The sequence below is a fragment of the Chiloscyllium plagiosum genome, unplaced genomic scaffold (genome assembly GCF_037043375.1).
Source record: "Chiloscyllium plagiosum isolate Xiang-an unplaced genomic scaffold, Cpla_swu_hap1 HiC_scaffold_6, whole genome shotgun sequence".
NCBI classification, from domain to species: domain Eukaryota; kingdom Metazoa; phylum Chordata; class Chondrichthyes; order Orectolobiformes; family Hemiscylliidae; genus Chiloscyllium; species Chiloscyllium plagiosum.
Window position 1 is genome coordinate 116,503,534 of NW_028270144.1, and position 19,810 is coordinate 116,523,343.

Below are 19,810 nucleotides of genomic sequence, written 5' to 3' on the forward strand. Positions count from 1 at the left end.
AGAAATGGCAATTGATTTGTGATCATCATTAGATTCGTAATTCCAGATACTTATTGAATTCAAATTCCACCATGGTGGGATTTGAACCTGAGTCCACAGAACACTATCTGGGTCACTGGATTAACAGCCCAGCGATAATACCATTAGGCTATCGCCTCCCCTATTCTCTGTAACTGTCTATGGACTGAATGAATCAACAAGAGATAAATTATTACAAACAGCAATTAACTCCGGAATAAATAGTTAAAGAATAAATTATTACAAACAGCAATTAACTCCGGAATAAATAGTTAAAGAATAAATTATTACAAACAGCAATTAACTCCGGAATAAATAGTTAAATAAATAAAAAACAAGATGTTACACAGAGACTGAAGCAATTAGCCGTGCCTTGGTGAGATTACATAAACAAAACTGCTTTGACAACTGCCTGATAAATTGGATACTTTACCACCACAAAGGATAACAGACTGCTCTGTAGAAGAGTTTAAAGAGTTAGTCACAGGAAAGATGCATCTTCAAACAGACAGTCAGTGCCAAATGCAACAAGGAGCAAAAAAACTACTTTTGATAAGAATGCCAGCTACAGAGTTGCAGTATCTTGGATGAAAGACTCTAAAGAAATCATCAGTATACTACCCCGATTCCGAAGGATGAAAATTTGTATAAGGATCAAACAACAGAAGCCTCCTGTGGAATTTCAAAGAACAACACTGCACAAGATTCCAATCCTGGAGAGACAGACCACCATCAGTTGAAGCTCTGGCCAAATTTCACCATTAAGCGGGCAATAGCTAAGTTGGGTCACGAGCTTATACATGTTACCAGAGGGGTCTAATATTTGGTTGATAAAATTTGAATTATTGTTTCAGTACTGGATTGCCTGTGAGATTCTTACTAAGTCGCCAAATTAAAGGTAATTTATCCACAAAAAGGCTAAGCTACAATATATTCAAACATAGCCATGGACGTCACTTAATGGTGATATGGGACAAGAAACATTGATTGTATCTTGATTAACATTTATCTACATTTGAAAAGCTCTGAATGGAAAGAAAGACATTGTGACTTACGGTAGGTGGCTGGAAAAATGTTTCTGCAGTATGGTAATTTTGTCTTGTTGCTCAATTCGCTAACACAAATGTTCACCTCAGTGAGCAAGTGCTCTTCATATTTATGACCATAGCAGGCAACATTTCTCTGTCCATTGCTCTGATAATGTGTGCAGTTCTTTACATCATCTGCATATGCTTTCCTTGAAAAGATAACATTTGAGCAATAAATTCCTTCATACTGTGACCTATAGTTAGAAAGGCTGCTGGATTAGTGAACAAGAAGATTAAAAGATGGACAGACAATAAGCAAGATTTTAAATTCAATTCAGGCGATGGTGGAATCTTCACTGGCTCGTAGTCACAATCCTGACCCTGAGCCATTTGCAATGATTACGATGACGGTGATGAGTGTGTGTGTGAGAGAGAGAAGGAGGGGGTGGTTGGCAGAGAGTGTCAAAGTTCGACCAACTGTCCACTAAGAAGTGGTGGGCAACCAATGAAGATCAATTCTTGTTCATTGTAGAGTCTATTATGATCCCACCTTCACATTGGCAAGAATTTCCCAATTCACATTGACCCTCCTCCAGTCCAACTCAATGTGATGGTTTCAGACTGAGAATGGTTTCACGGAGGGTTTCAACAATATGAGCAAACCTGGAGAGGGTCAATAGGGAGAAACTGTTCCTGCTTGTAAATGGGAAAAGAGTGAGAGGGCATAGAGTTAAAATTATATGCAAACAAAGTGAGGATGCCATGAGAAAAGAAAGATAGTTAGGGTGTGGAATGCACTGTCTGGAAATGTGTTGAAGGCCGGTTAAGTTGGGGCATTCAGGAGGCCGTTGAATGATTATTTGGATAGAAGCAGTATCCAGGGACGTGGGGAAAAGGCAGGAGATTGGCACTAGGTAATAGAACCAGTACAAGTCCGATGGGCCAAATGGTCTCCTTCTGTGTCATAACAGTTCAATGACTCTGGGAAGTTGGGCTGGGGGTGGGGGGACGGGGTTCGATGATGAACTTCACTGGGACCACTCCCCACTCTCTAGGGTTGGTCCTCCAGGATTAGCATGCAGTCAGCTGTGACTTTTTAAAAAAACACATAAATAAACTCTTTCACTTGTCCCTCGCCATGTCCGTCCTCACATGAGCTGTCGCCACCTCCCATTCATCCCCAGGCAGTGGAGACCCTCCCGAAATCGCTGATTCAGTGGTAAACCAAAAGCCGAGCTTTTAATAGTCTAAAAAGATTAGAAAATGCAAGTGGGTGTGCAATGCATATCGTTTGGGGCCAGAATTTAATAACTGCATTCGAAATCGTGAAAGATTTTGATGTAGTGTGTACAGAGAGATCATTAACTCTGATTTCTCTCCACAGCTGCTGCCAGACCTGCTGAAAATTTCCAGCAGTTTCTGTTTTATTTCAGATTTCCAATGTCCACAGTTCTTTCCATATTTTAGAGGGATTTCCTGTTCTGGAGAACAGCAAACTAGAGACTGCCAGTATAAATTAATCACCAATAAATCCAACTGAGGGTTTACAGGGAACGTTTTTACTCATGAAATGGCAAGAATGTGGAAGTTACTACCATAAGGAGTAATACAGGTATCAATGAATATAAGGTGCAGCTAGACAAGCAGATAGGGAAGATAAGTTTAGAGGACTACATTTAAATGTGGAGAGATAGGTGCAGGTTCAAAAAGAACATACTGGCATGGACTGGTTGGGTTTAATGTCCTGCTTCTTTGCCTTAAAAATTCAAAAACTTATCTAAACAATATCTAGACAAAAATAAGACAATAGTATTGTAAGAGTCATACAGCACAGAAACAGATCCTTTGATCCAACCAGTCTAAGCCAACCATAATCGCAAACTAGTCTCACCTGCCTGCTCCTGGTCCATATCCCTCCAAACCTTTCCTGATCATGAACTTATCCAAATGTCTTAAACGTTCTAACAGTACACGCATTCACCACTTCCATTGGAAGTCCATTCCATGTATAAACCGCTCTATGTGCAAAAAGGTTGCTCCTCATGTCTTTTTAAAATCTTTGTTCTGTCACCTTAAAAACATGCCCCCAGTCTTAAAATTGCCCACCCTAGGGAAAAGATGCCTATCATTCAGCTTATCTCTACCCCTCATGATTTTATAAACATCTGTAAGACCAGCCCTTAAACGCTTACACTCCAGTGTAAAATGGTCTATGAATTTTTCTTAACAATGAACTTCAATGAAGGAATGGAAAGTTTATCTTGCTTAATTCTGCAGGCTGCTTGGATAGGTGAGACCCCTGGTTGAAGTTGCCTTATAGAGGTTGCTATTGGTTCTGTTACATATTACAAGTTTATCAGGGATACAGCTCTAAAATGTTTCCTATTGAAACACTTGTACATAACAATTTAGTTCCTAGATTTAATACAATACTCATAACAGGAATGCAAAATAGATAGATGGAAGGGGATCCTCACCTGTAGGATAAAAAGTATTCTGCATCTGGGGGTGCATCTTCAGCTATGTTCCAAGTGCAGTTCATGTAGGTGGTTCCATAAAAAACACATGTGAGATTGTCAATTGAGGTAAATGCATCACCTGTGTAAGCAAAATTATTAGAAAAAGAATATAAAATTATGCCTGTAGAGTAATCCCTTCTATCCAAAGTCATATTCAACACCCACCGTAATATCGTGGGATTTCAAAAATGACAAAATTCATTAGCATGATATCAGTTCTCCCAAAATCATAGAGCCATTAACATGGAAACAGACCCTTCGGCCCAACCAGTCCATGCCAAACATAGTCCCAAACTAAACTAGTTCCACCTGTCTGCTTCAGGTCCATATCCCTCCAAACCTTTCTTATTCATGTATGTATCTATGTGTCTTTTAAATGTTGTACCTGTGCCCGCATCCACACTTCCTCAGGAAGTTCATTCCGCACATGAACCACCTTCTGTATAAAAAACTTGCCCCTCATGTCTTTTATTTAAATCTGTCTGATCTCACCTTAAAAATATGCCCATGGTCTTGAATAACCCCATCCTAGGGAAAAAAAACAACCAATAGCATTAACTCTATCTATACCCCTCATGATTTCACAAATCTCTATAAGGTCACCTTCCAATCTCCTACACGCCAGTGAAAAACGTCCCAGCCTTTCTTTATAACTCAAATCTCCCACACCTGGCAACATGCTGGTAAATCATTTTTGAACCTTCTTTAGCTTAATAATATACAATAGGGCAAACAGAACTGGATACAGTACTCCAGAAGGGGCCTCACCAATGCCCTGTAACAACCTCAACATGACTTCCCAACTCAAAAGGCTGAGCAATGAAGGCACTTTTTTGACCACCCTGTCTATATGTGGCGCAAACTGCAAAAAGTTAAACCTGAACCTTTAGGTCCCTCTGTTCTACCATACTAATCAGAATCCTACCATTGGTTCTATAAGTATGGCCCTCTTTGTTGTTCCAAAATGCGATAGCATGCATCTATCCAAATTGATCACCATCTGCCATTTTTCAGCCCATTGACCCATTTGATGATGACCCCTTTGTAATCTTAGAAAATCTTCTTCACTCTATTAACACTTCAACTGTCTCCAAAGTGATCATAGCTTAAAGCTCCTGGGTATGGTGATACCTGAGAGAGTCATTAGGTGGCACAATGGATTGGTGTCACGACCTGGAATCTGATTAAATCTAAAATCTTGTTTACGTAACATGAAAGCATGCTCCAGTAATGGTTGAATAAATATCCCACATTTAATCATCATCCCTAAAAATGCCAGAAAAGACATTTCTCCCCCATGTAATACAAAATGAGTATCCCAGACAAAGACTGTCTTTTGGGCTTCTCTGACAGGGATATTGGTTGCAATAATATTTGTCCGGACATAACTCAGTTGGTAGCAGTCTCAACGCTGATTCCAGGTTCTAAATCTCACTCGGGAGCTGAGCCCAAAAAAAACTGCAATACTGAGGGTATGTTTCACTACACAAGTGATTCTGCAAGGCTTCCAAAGGGTATTCAGACAAGACTCTCTCTGTCCTCTCAGATTAATGGAAAAGATTCCACTGGCATCACAAACCAGCCATCCAGCCAACTGAGCTAACCAATTGGGGCGGCACAGTGGCTCAGTGGTTAGCACTGCTGCCTCAGAGAGACTCGGGTTCAATTCCTGCCTCCGGCAACTGTCTGTGTGGAGCTTGCACATTGTCTGCGTGGGTTTCCTCCGGGTGCTCCGATTTCCTCCCACATTCCAAGGATATGCAGGTTAGGTGAATTGGCCATGCTAAATTGTCCGCAATGTTAGGTGGATTAGTCAGGGGTAAATGTAGGGGAATGAGTCTGGATGGGTTGCTCTTCAGAGGGTCAGTGTGGACTTGTTAGGCTGAAGGGCCTGTTTCCACACTGTAGAGAATCTAATCTAAAACCTCTGTTCAAATGCTAATCAACAGAATGTGGCTATTGTCACATTGCCATCTCCCAGAGAATTTTATTTGTGCAAATTGGTCGCTACATTTAATCCATTACAAGACTCTGCATTTCAAAAAGTACCTTATTAACTGGAAAGCATTTCTGAGATGTCAGGTGAAAATTACAGGAGATATTGGAATCTGTACTGAAAACAACAAATGCTGGAGATTGCAGCGGGTCAGCCAGCATCCATGGAGAGAGCAAGCTAACATTTCGAGTCTAGATGATTCTTCATCAGAGCTAAAGTGAAGTGTGGAGGGGCCACCTATTTTGCTATAGCTGAGGGAAGGATGTGGAGTGTAGAGTGCCAGGGGAGATGTGGTGAAAGAGATGCATTATTTTTGTGGCAAGCATATCCTTCCTTCAATAAAATGACCAAAACTGTATCCAGTATTCCAACTGTGATCTCACCAAGGCTCTTTAGTTGTGCAAGAACACCCTATGCAATTGTAAAAATGAGGCAGCAAAAACATGGTGCGCTGGCTACGCTGACACTCACAGGCATGTGAGAAATATGATCACCCCCCCAACGACAGGCTGTACTTGGATAACTGGGAAGGCAGGTAATAGATTGCAAGTTTGAGATGGGAGACCTGTTTCTAAGCTTTACAACTAAAAAAAATGTCAACACAAAAATATCCACATAAACAAATTAGTAAAGCGATAACGTACGTGATGGGTGAAAAATCATTTTAGTCCAATTGCTAGATGTCGACTTTTCATCACCTTTGGATAGTTTAACTTGAACAAGTATTCCTCGATGGATTTCCATATTTATTTTCTGTTCATGTGTTTTAATGAGGATATCATTTAACTAGTTTAACAAAAGTAAAATAGCTTGAAAGTTACTGATGGCAATGTCAAACTTCAATTTGTGACAGGTAAATGCATGACATAAAGGAGAGAATAGAGTCATAGAGTCATACAGCATGGAAATAGACCCTTTGGCCCAACCATGTTCCCACACCAACCATGTTCTCAAAGTTAACTAGTCCCACCAGCCTGCACTTCAGCCATATCCCTCCAACGCTTTCCTGTTCATGAACTTATCCAAATGTCTTTTCAATGTTGTAACTGTACCCGCATCCACCACTTCCTCTAGTGATTCATTTCAAACACCTAACACCATCTGTGTAAAAAAGTTACCCTTTTTATGTGCCCTTTTAAAATCTTTCTCCTTTCACTTTAAAAAAATGCGGCTTACTTTTGAATGCCATCTTTGAGGTATTCAAAACACCTTTGCCATTCATCTTATATATGCCACTCATGATTTTATAACCCTCTGTACCTCCTACACTCCAGTGAAAAAATTCTAGTCTTTCCAGTCTATTTTCAGATCTCAAACTTTCTCTTCCCAGTAACATGCTGGTAAATCTTTTCTGAACCCTCTCCAGTTTAATAATATCCTTCCTTTAACAGAGTGACCAGAACTGTAGGCAGTACTCCAGAGGAGGCGGCACCAATATTCTGTATGACCTCAACACGACATCCCAACTCTTGTACTCAAATGTGTAAGCTGATAGGGTTAGTCAATGACAGAAGAGAGTATTTCTTTTTCAATCATAAGATGTAGGTATCTTTGGCTGGACCAATATTTACTCCCCATCCAATACATGCAGCGTGAATGACAACGATGTGTAACTATCTCAAGTGGCCAAAAATCAGTACATAGGTTCAAGTTAATAATGGAAACTATTGAACTAAAAATGGATTATAAAGGCAAATAAACAGTAAGTGATAGACAGAATTAACCAATTCCACAACCAATAGAACAGATGTAAGCTCTGCTGGTCCTGCTACATCCATTTGTGAATGGTAGTGGACGATAAATAACTCACTAGAAGAGGAAGTGCCCCAAAATATCCTCAACCTCAATGATTGGAGGGGGGGGGGGGGCAGCACATTATCTTGGCTTTCTCAAGTAATCCCCAGCATTGCAGATACCAGTCTTCAGCCAATTCAAATCACTCCACACGATATGAAGAAATGGTTGGAGACCCTGGATACTGCAAGGGCTACTGGCCCTGACAACATTCTGGCAACAGCATTGAAGGCTTGTGCTCCAGAATATGCTAGTCCCTTAGCCAAGCTATCCCAGTAGAATTACAACTGGCATCAACCCAATAATGTAGAAAATTGCCCAAGAATGTCCTGTATATAAAAATAGGACAAATCCAACCCAGCCAATTATCGCCCCATCAGTCTATTCTTGATTATCAGGTGATGGAAGGTGTCATCAATGGAGATATCAAGCAGTACTTCCTTGGCAATAACCTGCTCAATGACACCCTGTTTGGATTCTGCCTTGGACAAAGGAGTTGAATTCCTAAGGTGAGATGAGAGTGACTGTCCGTGGCATCAAGGCTGCATTTGACTGAGTATCGTCAATGAGCCCTGGCAAAATTGTTGTCAATGGGAATCAATGGGTAGATTCTCCATTAGTTGAAGACATAGCTGTCACATAGGAAGATGGTTGTAGTTGCTGAAAATCAGTCATCTCAGCTCCAGGACATCTCTGCAGGAGTTCCTTAGAGTAGTGTCCTAGGCTCAACCACCTTAAGGTGCTTCATTAAGGACCTGCCCTCTAGCATAAAGTCAGAGGTGGGGATGTTCGCTGATGATTTCACAATGCTCAGTACCATTCATGACTCCTCAGATACTAAAGCAGTCCATTGACTGATTTATTGCTGTCACATGTATCGAGATACAGTGAAAAGTGTTGTTCTGTGTGTTGTATGGGCACTATACTGTACTATATGAAGTGTATCAAGGTAGCAGAGCAGAGTACAGAATACAGAGGAACCTTGACTATCCGAATACCAATTATCCAAAAATCGGATTATCCGAAGGAGATCGCGAGGTCGCGATAGAAACATTACATCAAAGACATGTTTCCAACAGTGATCACTTCTTTTGTTTACAATGATTAAACAGGCACTGTCTCCAAATGACTGACCTCCCACCCTCACTCTCGCCCCACACTTTCCCTGGAGTTCTACACAGGGGTGACCCTAAACCACCCCTTCCCCACATAATCTCTCCAACATTGTCTGTACAGGGCAAAAGTGGAACTTGTCAAAAAATTGCAGGAGGTGTTGCACAGGGTTGGGGGTGAGGTGAGGTGTTGGGGACGAGAGGCGGTGTTGCATGAGGTTGAGGAGGGGGGAGGTGTTGGGCGGGATTGGATGGGGTTGGGGGTGAGGGGAGGTATTGCATGGGGTTGAGGTGGGGGGAGGTGTTGGGCGGGGTTGGACGGAGTTGGGGCAGGGGGAGGTGTTGTGCGGGGTTGGACGGGGTTGGGGCGGGGGAAGGTGATGCATTGGGTTGGGGCGGGGGGAGGTGTTGGGCGGGGTTGGACGGGTTGAGGCAGAGAGAGGTGTTGCATGGTGTTGGGGCGGGGATAGTGTTGCTTGGTGTTGGAAGAGGGGGGGGCGGTGTTGGGGGTGAGGTCTCGCGCACTGTGCTGCTGCTGCTGCAGCCTCCTGAACGGGGAGCAGACTTTTAAAACTCCGAGCCCCAGAGGAAAGGCACTGAATCGATTAACCGAATAATCGATTATCCGAGCGAAATACAGTCCGCCCATCACGTTCGGATAATTGAGGTTCCCCTGAACAGTGTTACAGCTGCAATGAGAGAGACCTGAACTAATTTTGAGAGGCCTGTTCAAAAGTCTGATAATGGGGGAAGAAGCTGTTCTTGAATCTGTCTGTACATGTATTCAAACATTTATTTCTTCTGCCCAACAGAAGAGGGTGGAAGAGAGTATAACCTGGAGTAGTAGAGGTCTTTGATTATGGTGGTTGCTTTCCTGAGGCAGCAGGAAGTGTAAATGGAGTCAATAGATGGAATGCTGGCTTGCGCGATGGACTGGGCTGTTTTCATGACTCTCTGTACTTTCATGTGATCTTGGGAAAAGCAGTTGCCATGCAACACTGTGATACATCCAGATAGGATACTGTCTATGGTTCCCACACAGGTCATAGTCCCACAGGTTTATTCGGAAGCACTAGCTTTTGGAGCACTGCTCCTTCATCAGGTAGTTGTGGAGGTGAAGACCATGCTCACAGAAGTTCTAGCCAAAGGAGTCCAGTGTCATGGAGATGTGATACATTTAACAATCTCAGGCAATGACCAACATGAGAGAATCAAACAATTGCCCTTGATATTCAATGGCATTACCATAACTGAATCCTCCACTTTCAACATCCTGGACATTGCCATTGTCCAGAGACCAAACTAGAATAGCCACATAAATGCAGTGCTTACTAGAGCAGGGCAGGCACTAGGAAAACTGCAGCGAGTTACTCACCTCCTGACTCCCCAAAGTTCACCATGTCCAAGTCAGGAATGTGATGGAATTCTCTCCAGTTGTCTGAATGTGTACAAGTCCAACAACACTCAAGAAATTTGATACCATCCAGGAAAAAGCAGCCCGCTTGATTGGCACCATCATTAAGCATTCACTTCCTCCACCACTGATACTCAATAGCAGTAAGGGGTATATAAAATGCATGGCAGAAATTCACCAAGGATTGATAGACAATACCTTCAGAATCTAGTTTCCACCAGGTGCTCTGGTTTTCTCCCTCAATCCAAAGATGTGCAGGTTAGGTGAACTGGCCATGCGAAATTGCCCATAGTGTTCAGGGATGTGTAGGTTAGGTGCATTAGTCAGGAGTAAATGTAGAATAATAGGGTGGGGGAATGGGTCTGGGTGGGTTACACTTTGGAGGGCGGGAGAGGAATTGTTGGGCTAAATGGCCTGTTTCCACACTGTAGGGATTCTATGATTCTGTGAACTGACAGCTTCTATCATCTAGAAACAAAGGAATCAGATACATGGGAATACCAGCAGCTGCAGGTTCCTGTCCAAGCGACTTGCCATTCTGAATTGGACATGTATTGCCTTTCCTTCACTGTTAAATCTTGAAACTCTTGGTTTCTGCCCGCACAATATGAACTGTGGCTATTCAAGAAGGCAGCTCACTACCACATTCTCCAGGGCAACTAGAGATGGACAATAAATGCTGGCCCAGCCCAAGATGCCCACATCCAATGAAAGCATACATTTAAAAAAAAATCTCACTAAACCTTTCAGCTTAAAAGATAGGAATTTATAGGACAGATAAAGCCCATTTCTTTCAATATGGCTATTCCAAAAATTCAAAAATAGAGACTCAAGGTTTGTACAGTGCCTACCGTTTCATTCTTTTTATCCAGATAACTGCTGCGAAACCAGTAATAGGTATCATTATATGTACAATTGCAGCTTCCGCTCCAGGACACAATGTGCTCTCCCAAACGACCAGGGGCGAATTTAATATCCGTAGGTGGATTCGACTTAACTTGATAAAATAATACAAACAGGGTTAATAAGGGATGGTGTATTGTTGATAAATGGAACATACACTTGACCTATGATGGACTCCCAAAATGAACCAACAGTGTATTGGATTTGAAGTCAGACATCAGAAATAATTTAAAATGAAAATCTCATTCGCCTGTTTTATTGTGCCTAGTGAAGGAAAATGACAACCTTGGACCTTTTGTCAAGTTGGCAGCTCCAGTATAACATAAGCTAACCTGAAAAGAATAAGGTGAACTGTGTCTGATAGTGGGGAGACAATATTACTGGTTTTTCTTTATAATGAACACCAAAATCTAAATGTTCTGCTTCTCGTGGATGAGAATGTATCTTGCCTATCAAAAGTCCTTCTCATGCGACTGAATCAAAATCTTGGAATTCCCTTTCTAACAGCTCTATGGTTGCACCTACACCACAGGGGCTGCAAAGGTCTCAGAAAATGGTTCCACATACTGTGCCACATGAGGTGGGAACTGGGGGAGGGGCTCACTCACTCCAACTCCATTTTAATTTAATTCCCTCCCTTGTTTTCCCCATTTGTTTCTTACCTGTGATTGTTACACTGTCTCTGGTGGGCAGTGCTTGTAGAACTGGCATTTATTTAGTTAATTGGGTGATTTGGTGGTGGAATTTTTCCTTTCAAAATTACAAAATAGAGCTGGATTTTGGGTTCCAAATATCAGTTTGACTTGGCTCCATTTCCACTAATGTCTTGCTTCTCATTAGCCCTCGTGGACTGTGGTGGTTATTGTTTAATTAGCTGACGATTAAGTGGAGGATTTATAAAATATTTTCGACAAAAAGAGCTGTATTTCTCCTGATCGCAGGCCTGGTTAAAGTAACCATCCACAAGACCAGGCAGCAGGCTGTGGAGCGTGTCATCTCTGCCAACTGTCTGCCCCTCTCCCATGGTTACATTCGTTACCCGGGTGTCCTTGGAGAAGGACTATGTGACGTCCATCTCAATGCCTTATTTCTTCCTCTGACTCCAAATTGATTGAGTCACCTCCCAGACCACCTTTGATGGTTTGCATCACCATTTGGCAGGGTTCTCTTGTAAATATTCAATACACGGTTATTTTACTGATGGGGGTTATTAGTTGAAAAAAAGGTTTTTAAAAAGCACAATGGTTTTGGGAAGGTTGCTCGGTTATGTGTAATAACTGTTATGGGTCAAAAGAATAAAATATTCTTTAAAAAGAGCTGGGTTTCCCCTTGGGGATGCTGAAATGCCTTATTTCTCATTCCAATGCTATTACGATTTAATCCCTACCCTTGTTCCCTTCCCTTTCTTTTATTTTTGTTAATACTACACTGCCCCTGACGGGCAGCATTTGTTATTGCTCCTTGTTAAGTGGGAGCTAAGATGTGGAGGTGCCGGTGATGGAATGGGGGTGTCAGAAGTCACATGACACCGGGTTCACCTGATGGAGGAGCAGCGCTCCAAAAGATTGTGATTTCAAATAAACCTGTTGGACTATAACCCAGTGTCATGCAACTTCCGACTTTGTTAAGAGGGTGAATTGATCATTTTCTAGTGAATATGACAAAACAAATGAGCTAGGGTTCTAGCGATATCTGTGCCTGTGAGCACTTGGAGAGGGAGCATGTGGTATCTGAAAATTTTCAGAGAATGGCGGGCAACACAGAGGGTGAAGTATATAATTTCCCCATTTTAAAACATTCTGTTGTTTCTCCACATGTGTTTTGAGCTGTGTCACACTGGGCCTGGTGGGCACAGTTTGCTATTTGTGTCTAGATTAGAGTGGTGCTGGGAAAGCACAGCAGGTCAAGCAGCATCTGAGGAGCAGGCCCTTGGATGCTGCCTGACCTGCTGTGCTTTTCCAGCACCACTCTAATCTAGACTCTGGTTTCCAGCATCTCCAGTCCTTGTTTTTACCACAGCTTGCTATTTGATCACTAGGGTGATTGGATATCGAAGTGAGGAGCTGGTTTCTTGCTCCGAGTGGGCAGTTTTGTTTTTAATTTGGTTATTTAAAAAAACGGACTTGGTTTCTCACGCGTGGGGGGCGGAAGGGAAGAGAAAAGAGGCTGAAGTATATCTTAAACAGTAATGCAGCGGTAAATCTCAGATTGTCCTCTACTGCCCTGGTTTAGGAAATCGATATTGTGCATGGATTAAGTTAAATACCAAAAGAGTTGAAATCACTTACTCATTTCTTCCAGCGATATAACAGCATCTTCATTGACTGTAATTGTCCAAAGAATGGCCATTAGTAGGAAAGATGCAATGACAGGCATGATGCCAGATCACAGGGGACCTATATAATCATTGGTATATGTGACCCACCTAAGGAATAGTATATGAACAGATTAGAATACTTAATCTCTTAGAATGCCATACTACAACTTTTAATTTTTTTCCAAAAAATTAAGTACAAAATAGTTTTACTTATCATTAAATAATTCCAACCTAAAAGTATGTTTAATGGGATAAAGATGACCCATGACTATTTAACCCACTTGTATGAAATTCCTCATCTGTTTGTTCAATAGAGGCATGAATCCATTCAAAACATACAATTATATATGCTAGCCTCAACAATCCATAGGTATCTGATTGGACAGAATGCCTCAGATTTAAAATGAAGTATTGAGCCCCCATCTATTATTTTTATTGAAGAGAGTTCCATACTCCCTACGTGAAGAAGTACTTCCTGATTTCACCAACCTACTGGCCTGGCAGGGTTGATAAGGTTACCTTCGACACCTGACCTCATCTGAGGGCGAGGTCGAGGGCCAGAGGCACTGCAGTGTCCACAACTCATCTCATGTTCTACACCATCAAAGAGTGTGTTAGGTAAACATCTTTGCCCCTCTTTGCCACAGAGAGCTATGGGATCAGAATCCTTGTGTTCATTTAAGGCTGAGATAGAAAGATTCTTGATCAGCCGGGGAACCAAGGGTTTCAGGAAAAGGACAGGAAGGTGGAAGTGAGGAATGTCAGATCGACCATGATTCTATTGAAAGCAGGAGCAGGCTTGATGGGCTGACTGGCCTGTTCCTATATCTAATGGCCTTTTTATGGGTCAACACTCAAGGGGCAAAGACAACTCCAATATGACATTAATTCTTTACAGACTTGGACTCCTAAGAAGCAAACCCAAATGTATCAGACAGTAGGCGAGATACGCCTGCTTTGGATTTGTTGTTGGTCTGTTCGCCGAGCTGGTAGGTTTATTGGCAGATGTTTCATCCCCTTTCTAGGTGACACCATCAGTGTTGTGTTGCTTCCTGTGAAGCGCTACTGTACTCTTCCACTCCAAATTGATGTGGTTCGGTTTGAGCTGTTTCTGGTTTGTACCAGTTCCAGATTTCCATTGCAACAGTCTCTATATTGGAGTCCAGGTCAATGTGTTTGTTGATTAAGTCTGACAATGAGTACCATGCTTCCAGGAATTCCCTTGCTATTCTTTGTTTGACCTATCCTAGTATTGTTGTATTGTCCTAATCACACTCGTGCTCTGTGTATATGGATACCAGGGAGATTTGGTCATGTCACTTGGTTGCTACTTGGTGTTCATGGATGCAGGTCGCAAGCTGTCTTCCTGTTTATCCTACATAATGCTTAGTGCAGTTGCAGCATGGAAGTTTGTAAATTACTTTCGTCCTACACACAGTGGGTATCGTTTCCTTTATTCTGGTGAACCACTGTCTGAGTGTGGCTTTCACTTTGTGTCTTGTCAAGATCCCTATTGGTCAGAGCAGAAGGTTCTCAGTTCCAAAATGTCTTTGATGTATGGGAGAGTAGCCATGGTGTTAGGGTGTGTCTTATCTTCTTGGTGTTGCTTGTCCACCAGGCATCTACAGACAAAGCTGTGAGTGTGTCTGATTTTTGGCAAAGACTTTGTGTAGGTGTTCTTCTTCCTCTATTTGCAGTTCTGAGATGCTGTAGTGTGTTGCTGCTCTCTTGAACAGGTCCTCATGCAGCTCCTCTTGTGGGTGTTTGGTTGGCTGCTATTGTGGTTTAGGATCTGATCAGTACGCGTGATCTTTCTGTGCAACAGCAATGTTGTGCATTCACCATTCTGTGTCCTTGTAACCATTACATCAAGAAATGGGAGTTATTTGATGTTCTCCTCCTGTCTTGTAAATTTGATCACGGTGAAAATGCTGTTGATCTTCTGAAGTTCAATTTCAGTTCTTTTGATTATCACAAAAGTGTCACCCACGCTCCTGATCCATCGGTTGGGTCGGATCTGTGGCAGGGCTGTCTGTTCGAGTATTTGCTTCAGCAATGATGGGTAAGCCCATAGGTGTCCCATTGATTTGTTCCTATACCTGGCGGTTGAAGATGGAGTGTGTTAGGCATAGGTCAAGTAGCTTTAACATGCTGTCTTTGTTGATGGGTTTGTAGGCAGTTTGGTCTGTTCTGGTTATCCAAGAGTTTTGCTGTAGTTTCTTTGGTTAAAGTTATCTCAATTGAAGTAAACAGTGCCGTAACATGGAATGAGACCATCACCTCACCTTTGTTGATATTAATGTTCCTGATGTTGTCCAGGAATTCCTGCGATGAATGGAAGGGATGTGTGGCTCCGGTAATGAGGTGTTGAAGCCTTCACTGTTGTTCCTCGGCTAGTCTGTGCGCAGGTCTTCCCGGTAGGGACACTATGAGTCTGAGGGATTTGTCGGGTTTATGTACCTTGGGGAGTCCATAGAATCACTGGATGGTCATGCCTTCTGGTTTCATATTTTGGAAGTCTGTCTTGGTTATGAGTCCATTTCAATATAGGTTCTGTAGTGTGCTAATCCCATTAGCTAGTATTGGTGTCAGTTCCAACTCCCTCTGTTGGTAGATGTCAGTATCTGCCTTTTGGATGTCGCCTGCTTTGTCCATTACCCATCTCAAACATCAAAGACTGTAAGTACAACAAACTTTTATCTACCCACCTCCATAACCAGCGCTCCTTGAACATTCCAGAAGATTCCCCTGGCCTCGGAAACGCCATTAGCCATGCGGCTGATGCAGCTACCACCCCCACGCTGATTGATGATGTCACTTCTGCCCCCATCATGGCCACTCCCACAGCCACTTCTGGCCCTCACATCATCGCCGATGCCACACCCTCAGTGACTTCCGCCACCCCTACTGCCGTGTCTGCCACCACTTCCGCCCCCACCAGCGCCACTCACCTGCATTCTGCTGACACGCCCCCCACAGACCCCACTGTCACTATCCCCACCCCCCAGAACCCCGAGGGGAACACTACCCCTGCTCATGACTCTACCCCCATTCCCCCCACCATCACACCCACTCCAGGTACTGGCTCCGACCCCACTCCCAGCTCTACACCCACACCAGCTCCCAGCTCCCAGCCCTGCCGAGTTTTCACCATCCCTCCAGACCTCCCCCTCACTGAGGACGAACGATCAGTCCTCAGCAAAGGACTCACCTTCATCCCCCTCCATCCACACATCAATGAATTTAATACACGCCGTGACATCGAACAATTCTTCCGTCGCCTCCGCCTCCGAGCTTACTTTCACAATCAGGACTCCCGCCCACCTTCTGAGGACCCCTTCGCCCACCTCCAACACACTGCATCCACCTGGACACCCCGCGCTGGCCTATTACCTGCCCTCGACCTCTTCATTTCCAACTGCCGCCGGGACATTAACCGCCTCAACCTGTCGACCCCCCTCCCCCACTCCAACCTCTCACCCTCACAACGCGCAGCCCTCCAATCCCTCTGCTCCAATCCTGACCTCACCATCAAGCCAGCGGACAAAGGGGGCGCAGTGGTAGTCTGGCGCACTGACCTCTACATCGCTGAAGCCAAACGCCAACTCGAGGACACCTCTTCCTACCGCCCCCTTGACCATGACCCCACCCCCCATCACCAAACCATCATCTCCCAGACCATACAGAACCTCATCACCTCAGGAGATCTCCCACCCACAGCTTCCAACCTCATAGTCCGGGAACCCCGCACTGCCCGGTTCTACCTCCTTCCCAAGATCCACAAGCCTGACCACCCTGGCCGACCCATTGTCTCCGCATGCTCCTGCCCCACTGAACTCATCTCTACCTACCTCGACACTGTCCTATCCCCCCTAGTCCAGGGACTCCCCACATACGTTCGAGACACCACCCACGCCCTCCACCTCCTCCAAGACTTCCGTTTCCCCGGCCCCCAACACCTCATCTTCACCATGGATATCCAATCCCTCTACACCTCCATCCGCCATGACCAGGGCCTCCAAGCCCTCCGTTTTTTCCTCTCCAGACGTTCCCAACAGTACCCCTCCACCGACACTCTCATTCGTTTGGCCGAACTGGTCCTCACCCTTAACAATTTCTCCTTTGAATCCTCCCACTTCCTCCAGACCAAAGGGGTAGCCATGGGCACACGTATGGGCCCCAGCTATGCCTGTCTCTTTGTTGGCTACGTAGAGCAGTTGATCTTCCGTAATTACACCGGCACCACTCCCCACCTCTTCCTCCGCTACATTGATGACTGCATTGGCGCCACCTCGTGCTCCCGCGAGGAGGTTGAGCAATTCATCAACTTCACCAACACATTCCACCCTGACCTTAAATTTACCTGGACCATCTCTGACACCTCCCTCCCCTTCCTGGACCTCTCCATCTCCATCAGTGACGACCGACTTGACACTGACATCTTCTACAAACCCACCGACTCCCACAGCTACCTGGATTACACCTCTTCCCACCCTACCTCCTGCAAAAATGCCATCCCGTATTCCCAATTCCTCCGCCTCCGCCGTATCTGCTCCCAGGAGGAGCGGTTCCACCATAGAACACACCAGATGGCCTCCTTCTTTAGAGACCGCAATTTCCCTTCCCACGTGGTTAAAGATGCCCTCCAACGCATCTCATCCACATCCCGCACCTCCGCCCTCAGACCCAACCCCTCCAACCGCAACAAGGACAGAACGCCCCTGGTGCTCACCTTCCACCCTACCAACCTTCGCATAAACCAAATCATCCGCCGACATTTCCGCCACCTCCAAACAGACCCCACCACCAGGGATATATTTCCCTCCCCACCCCTCTCCGCCTTCCGCAAAGACCGTTCCCTCCGTGATTACCTGGTCAGGTCCACGCCCCCCTACGACCCACCCTCCCATCCTGGCACTTTCCCCTGCCACCGCAGGAACTGTAAAACCTGCGCCCACACCTCCTCCCTCACCTCCATCCAAGGCCCCAAAGGAGCTTTCCACATCCATCAAAGTTTTACCTGCACATCCACTAATATCATCTATTGTATCCGTTGCTCCCGATGCGGTCTCCTCTACATTGGGGAGACTGGACGCCTCCTAGCAGAGCGCTTTAGGGAACATCTCCGAGACACCCGCACCAATCAACCACATCGCCCAGTGGCTCAACATTTCAACTCCCCCTCCCACTCTGCCGAGGATATGGAGGTGCTGGGCCTCCTCCACCGCCGCTCCCTCACCACCAGACGCCTGGAGGAAGAACGCCTCATCTTCCGCCTCGGAACACTTCAACCCCAGGGCATCAATGTGGATTTTAACAGTTTCCTCATTTCCCCTTCCCCCACCTCATCCTAGCTTCTAACCTCCAGAAACTCGATCCCCTGACCTGTCCGGACTTGTCCGACCTGCCCAGCTCCTTTTCCACCTATCCACTCCACCCTCTCCTCCCTGACCTATCACCTTCATCTCCTTCCCCACTGACCTATTGTACTCTATGCCACTCTCTCCCCACCCCCACTCTCCTCTAGCTTATCTCTCCACGCTTCAGGCTCTCTGCCTTTATTCCTGATGAAGGGCTTTTGCCCGAAACGTCGATTTTGCCTGTCCTCGGATGCTGCCTGAATTGCTGTGCTCTTCCAGCACCACTGATCCAGAATCTGGTTTCCAGCATCTGCAGTCATTGTTTTTACCTTGTCCATTACCACTGTCATTTGGCCTTTGTCAGCTGTGTTTGTGGTCCTTTCTTAGTTCTTCCAGGACTTTTCTCTCCTTTATGTTCAAGGTGTTTGTGTGTCTTCTTCTTGTCAGTGTGGGTACTATGAGTTGTCTGATGGTCTGCTGTGTTTCATCATTAAGTCCATTTCTTTTTAACATACATACCAGTGCTGCTAGGAAGTCAGTCTTCCTTGCGTCCTTGCAGTTCTAATTGAGTCCCCTCACTAGTACAGCTTTTTTGGTGTATGATAGTTGTCTCTTTGATATGTTTCTCACTCAGGTGTCTGTTGGGTCATCTTTGTTGTGGGTTAGTTTGGTGGTTTGTGACATGCCCACTTTCTCAGTCGCTTGGCAAAAATAATTCCAGGACCTAGGAAATTTATGGCCCTGAGAGTTTGTCTGCAACACAGGTGACAGCATCCCCTGCAGACAGGCACAGATAGTATGTGAGAAGGCAGACATAGAGATGTACAGCACAGAAACAGACCTTTTGGTCCAACTCACCCATGCTGACCAAATATCCGAAATTAACTAGTCCCAGGCTAATCAAAGGCACACTTTTCTGGCAACACTGTGTTATTTATGGACACCCTGGTGTGTAAGGGCTTTAAGACCATGAAGGAGCCACACAATGATATCTACGGGGCATAAGTAGTACAGTGTAGGAGAAGCTAATTAGGCTTGAATTTCTACCAGCCTGAGTTCTGGACTTATGCATGAAGATGGACTGGATCAGTTAGAACTATATTCATGGAAGTTTAGAAGAATGAGAGGAGAACTCAGAAACATACAGCATTTGAACAGGGTAAGCATAGGAAAGTTGTTCCTCATGAGTGGGGGGGCCAGACCCAGGGATCACAGTCTAAGGATACAGAATAGACTATTTATGATAGAGATGAGGAGAAATGTCTTCACTCAAAAGAGTGGTGTGCCTGGGGAATTCTCTGCGACAGAAAGCAGTTGAGGCCAAAACATTGAATGTTTTCAGGAGGGAG

The 19,810-nt window shown here is 44.6% G+C and overlaps 1 protein-coding gene across 5 annotated transcripts in view; it reads right to left on the minus strand.

The window, feature by feature from the left end:
- LOC122550913 (interleukin-13 receptor subunit alpha-1-like) overlaps nt 1–19,810 on the minus strand; it is a 67,056-nt gene that overhangs the window by 25,046 nt on the left and 22,200 nt on the right. For 3 of the 5 annotated variants that reach the window (XM_043692344.2, XM_043692345.2, XM_087988382.1), the window contains exons 2-6: nt 13,073–13,209; nt 10,733–10,878; nt 6,206–6,347; nt 3,524–3,644; nt 1,074–1,255 (exon numbers count right to left, since the gene is read on the minus strand). In XM_043692344.2, coding sequence (XP_043548279.1) covers nt 1,074–1,255; nt 3,524–3,644; nt 6,206–6,347; nt 10,733–10,878; nt 13,073–13,160 — 679 coding nt within the window. In that variant the 5' untranslated portion in view covers nt 13,161–13,209. Of the gene's footprint in view, nt 1–1,073; nt 1,256–3,523; nt 3,645–6,205; nt 6,348–10,732; nt 10,879–13,072; nt 13,240–19,810 lie in introns of those variants that run through there. The other 2 variants (XM_087988384.1, XM_087988383.1) reach the window with 2 other exon arrangements.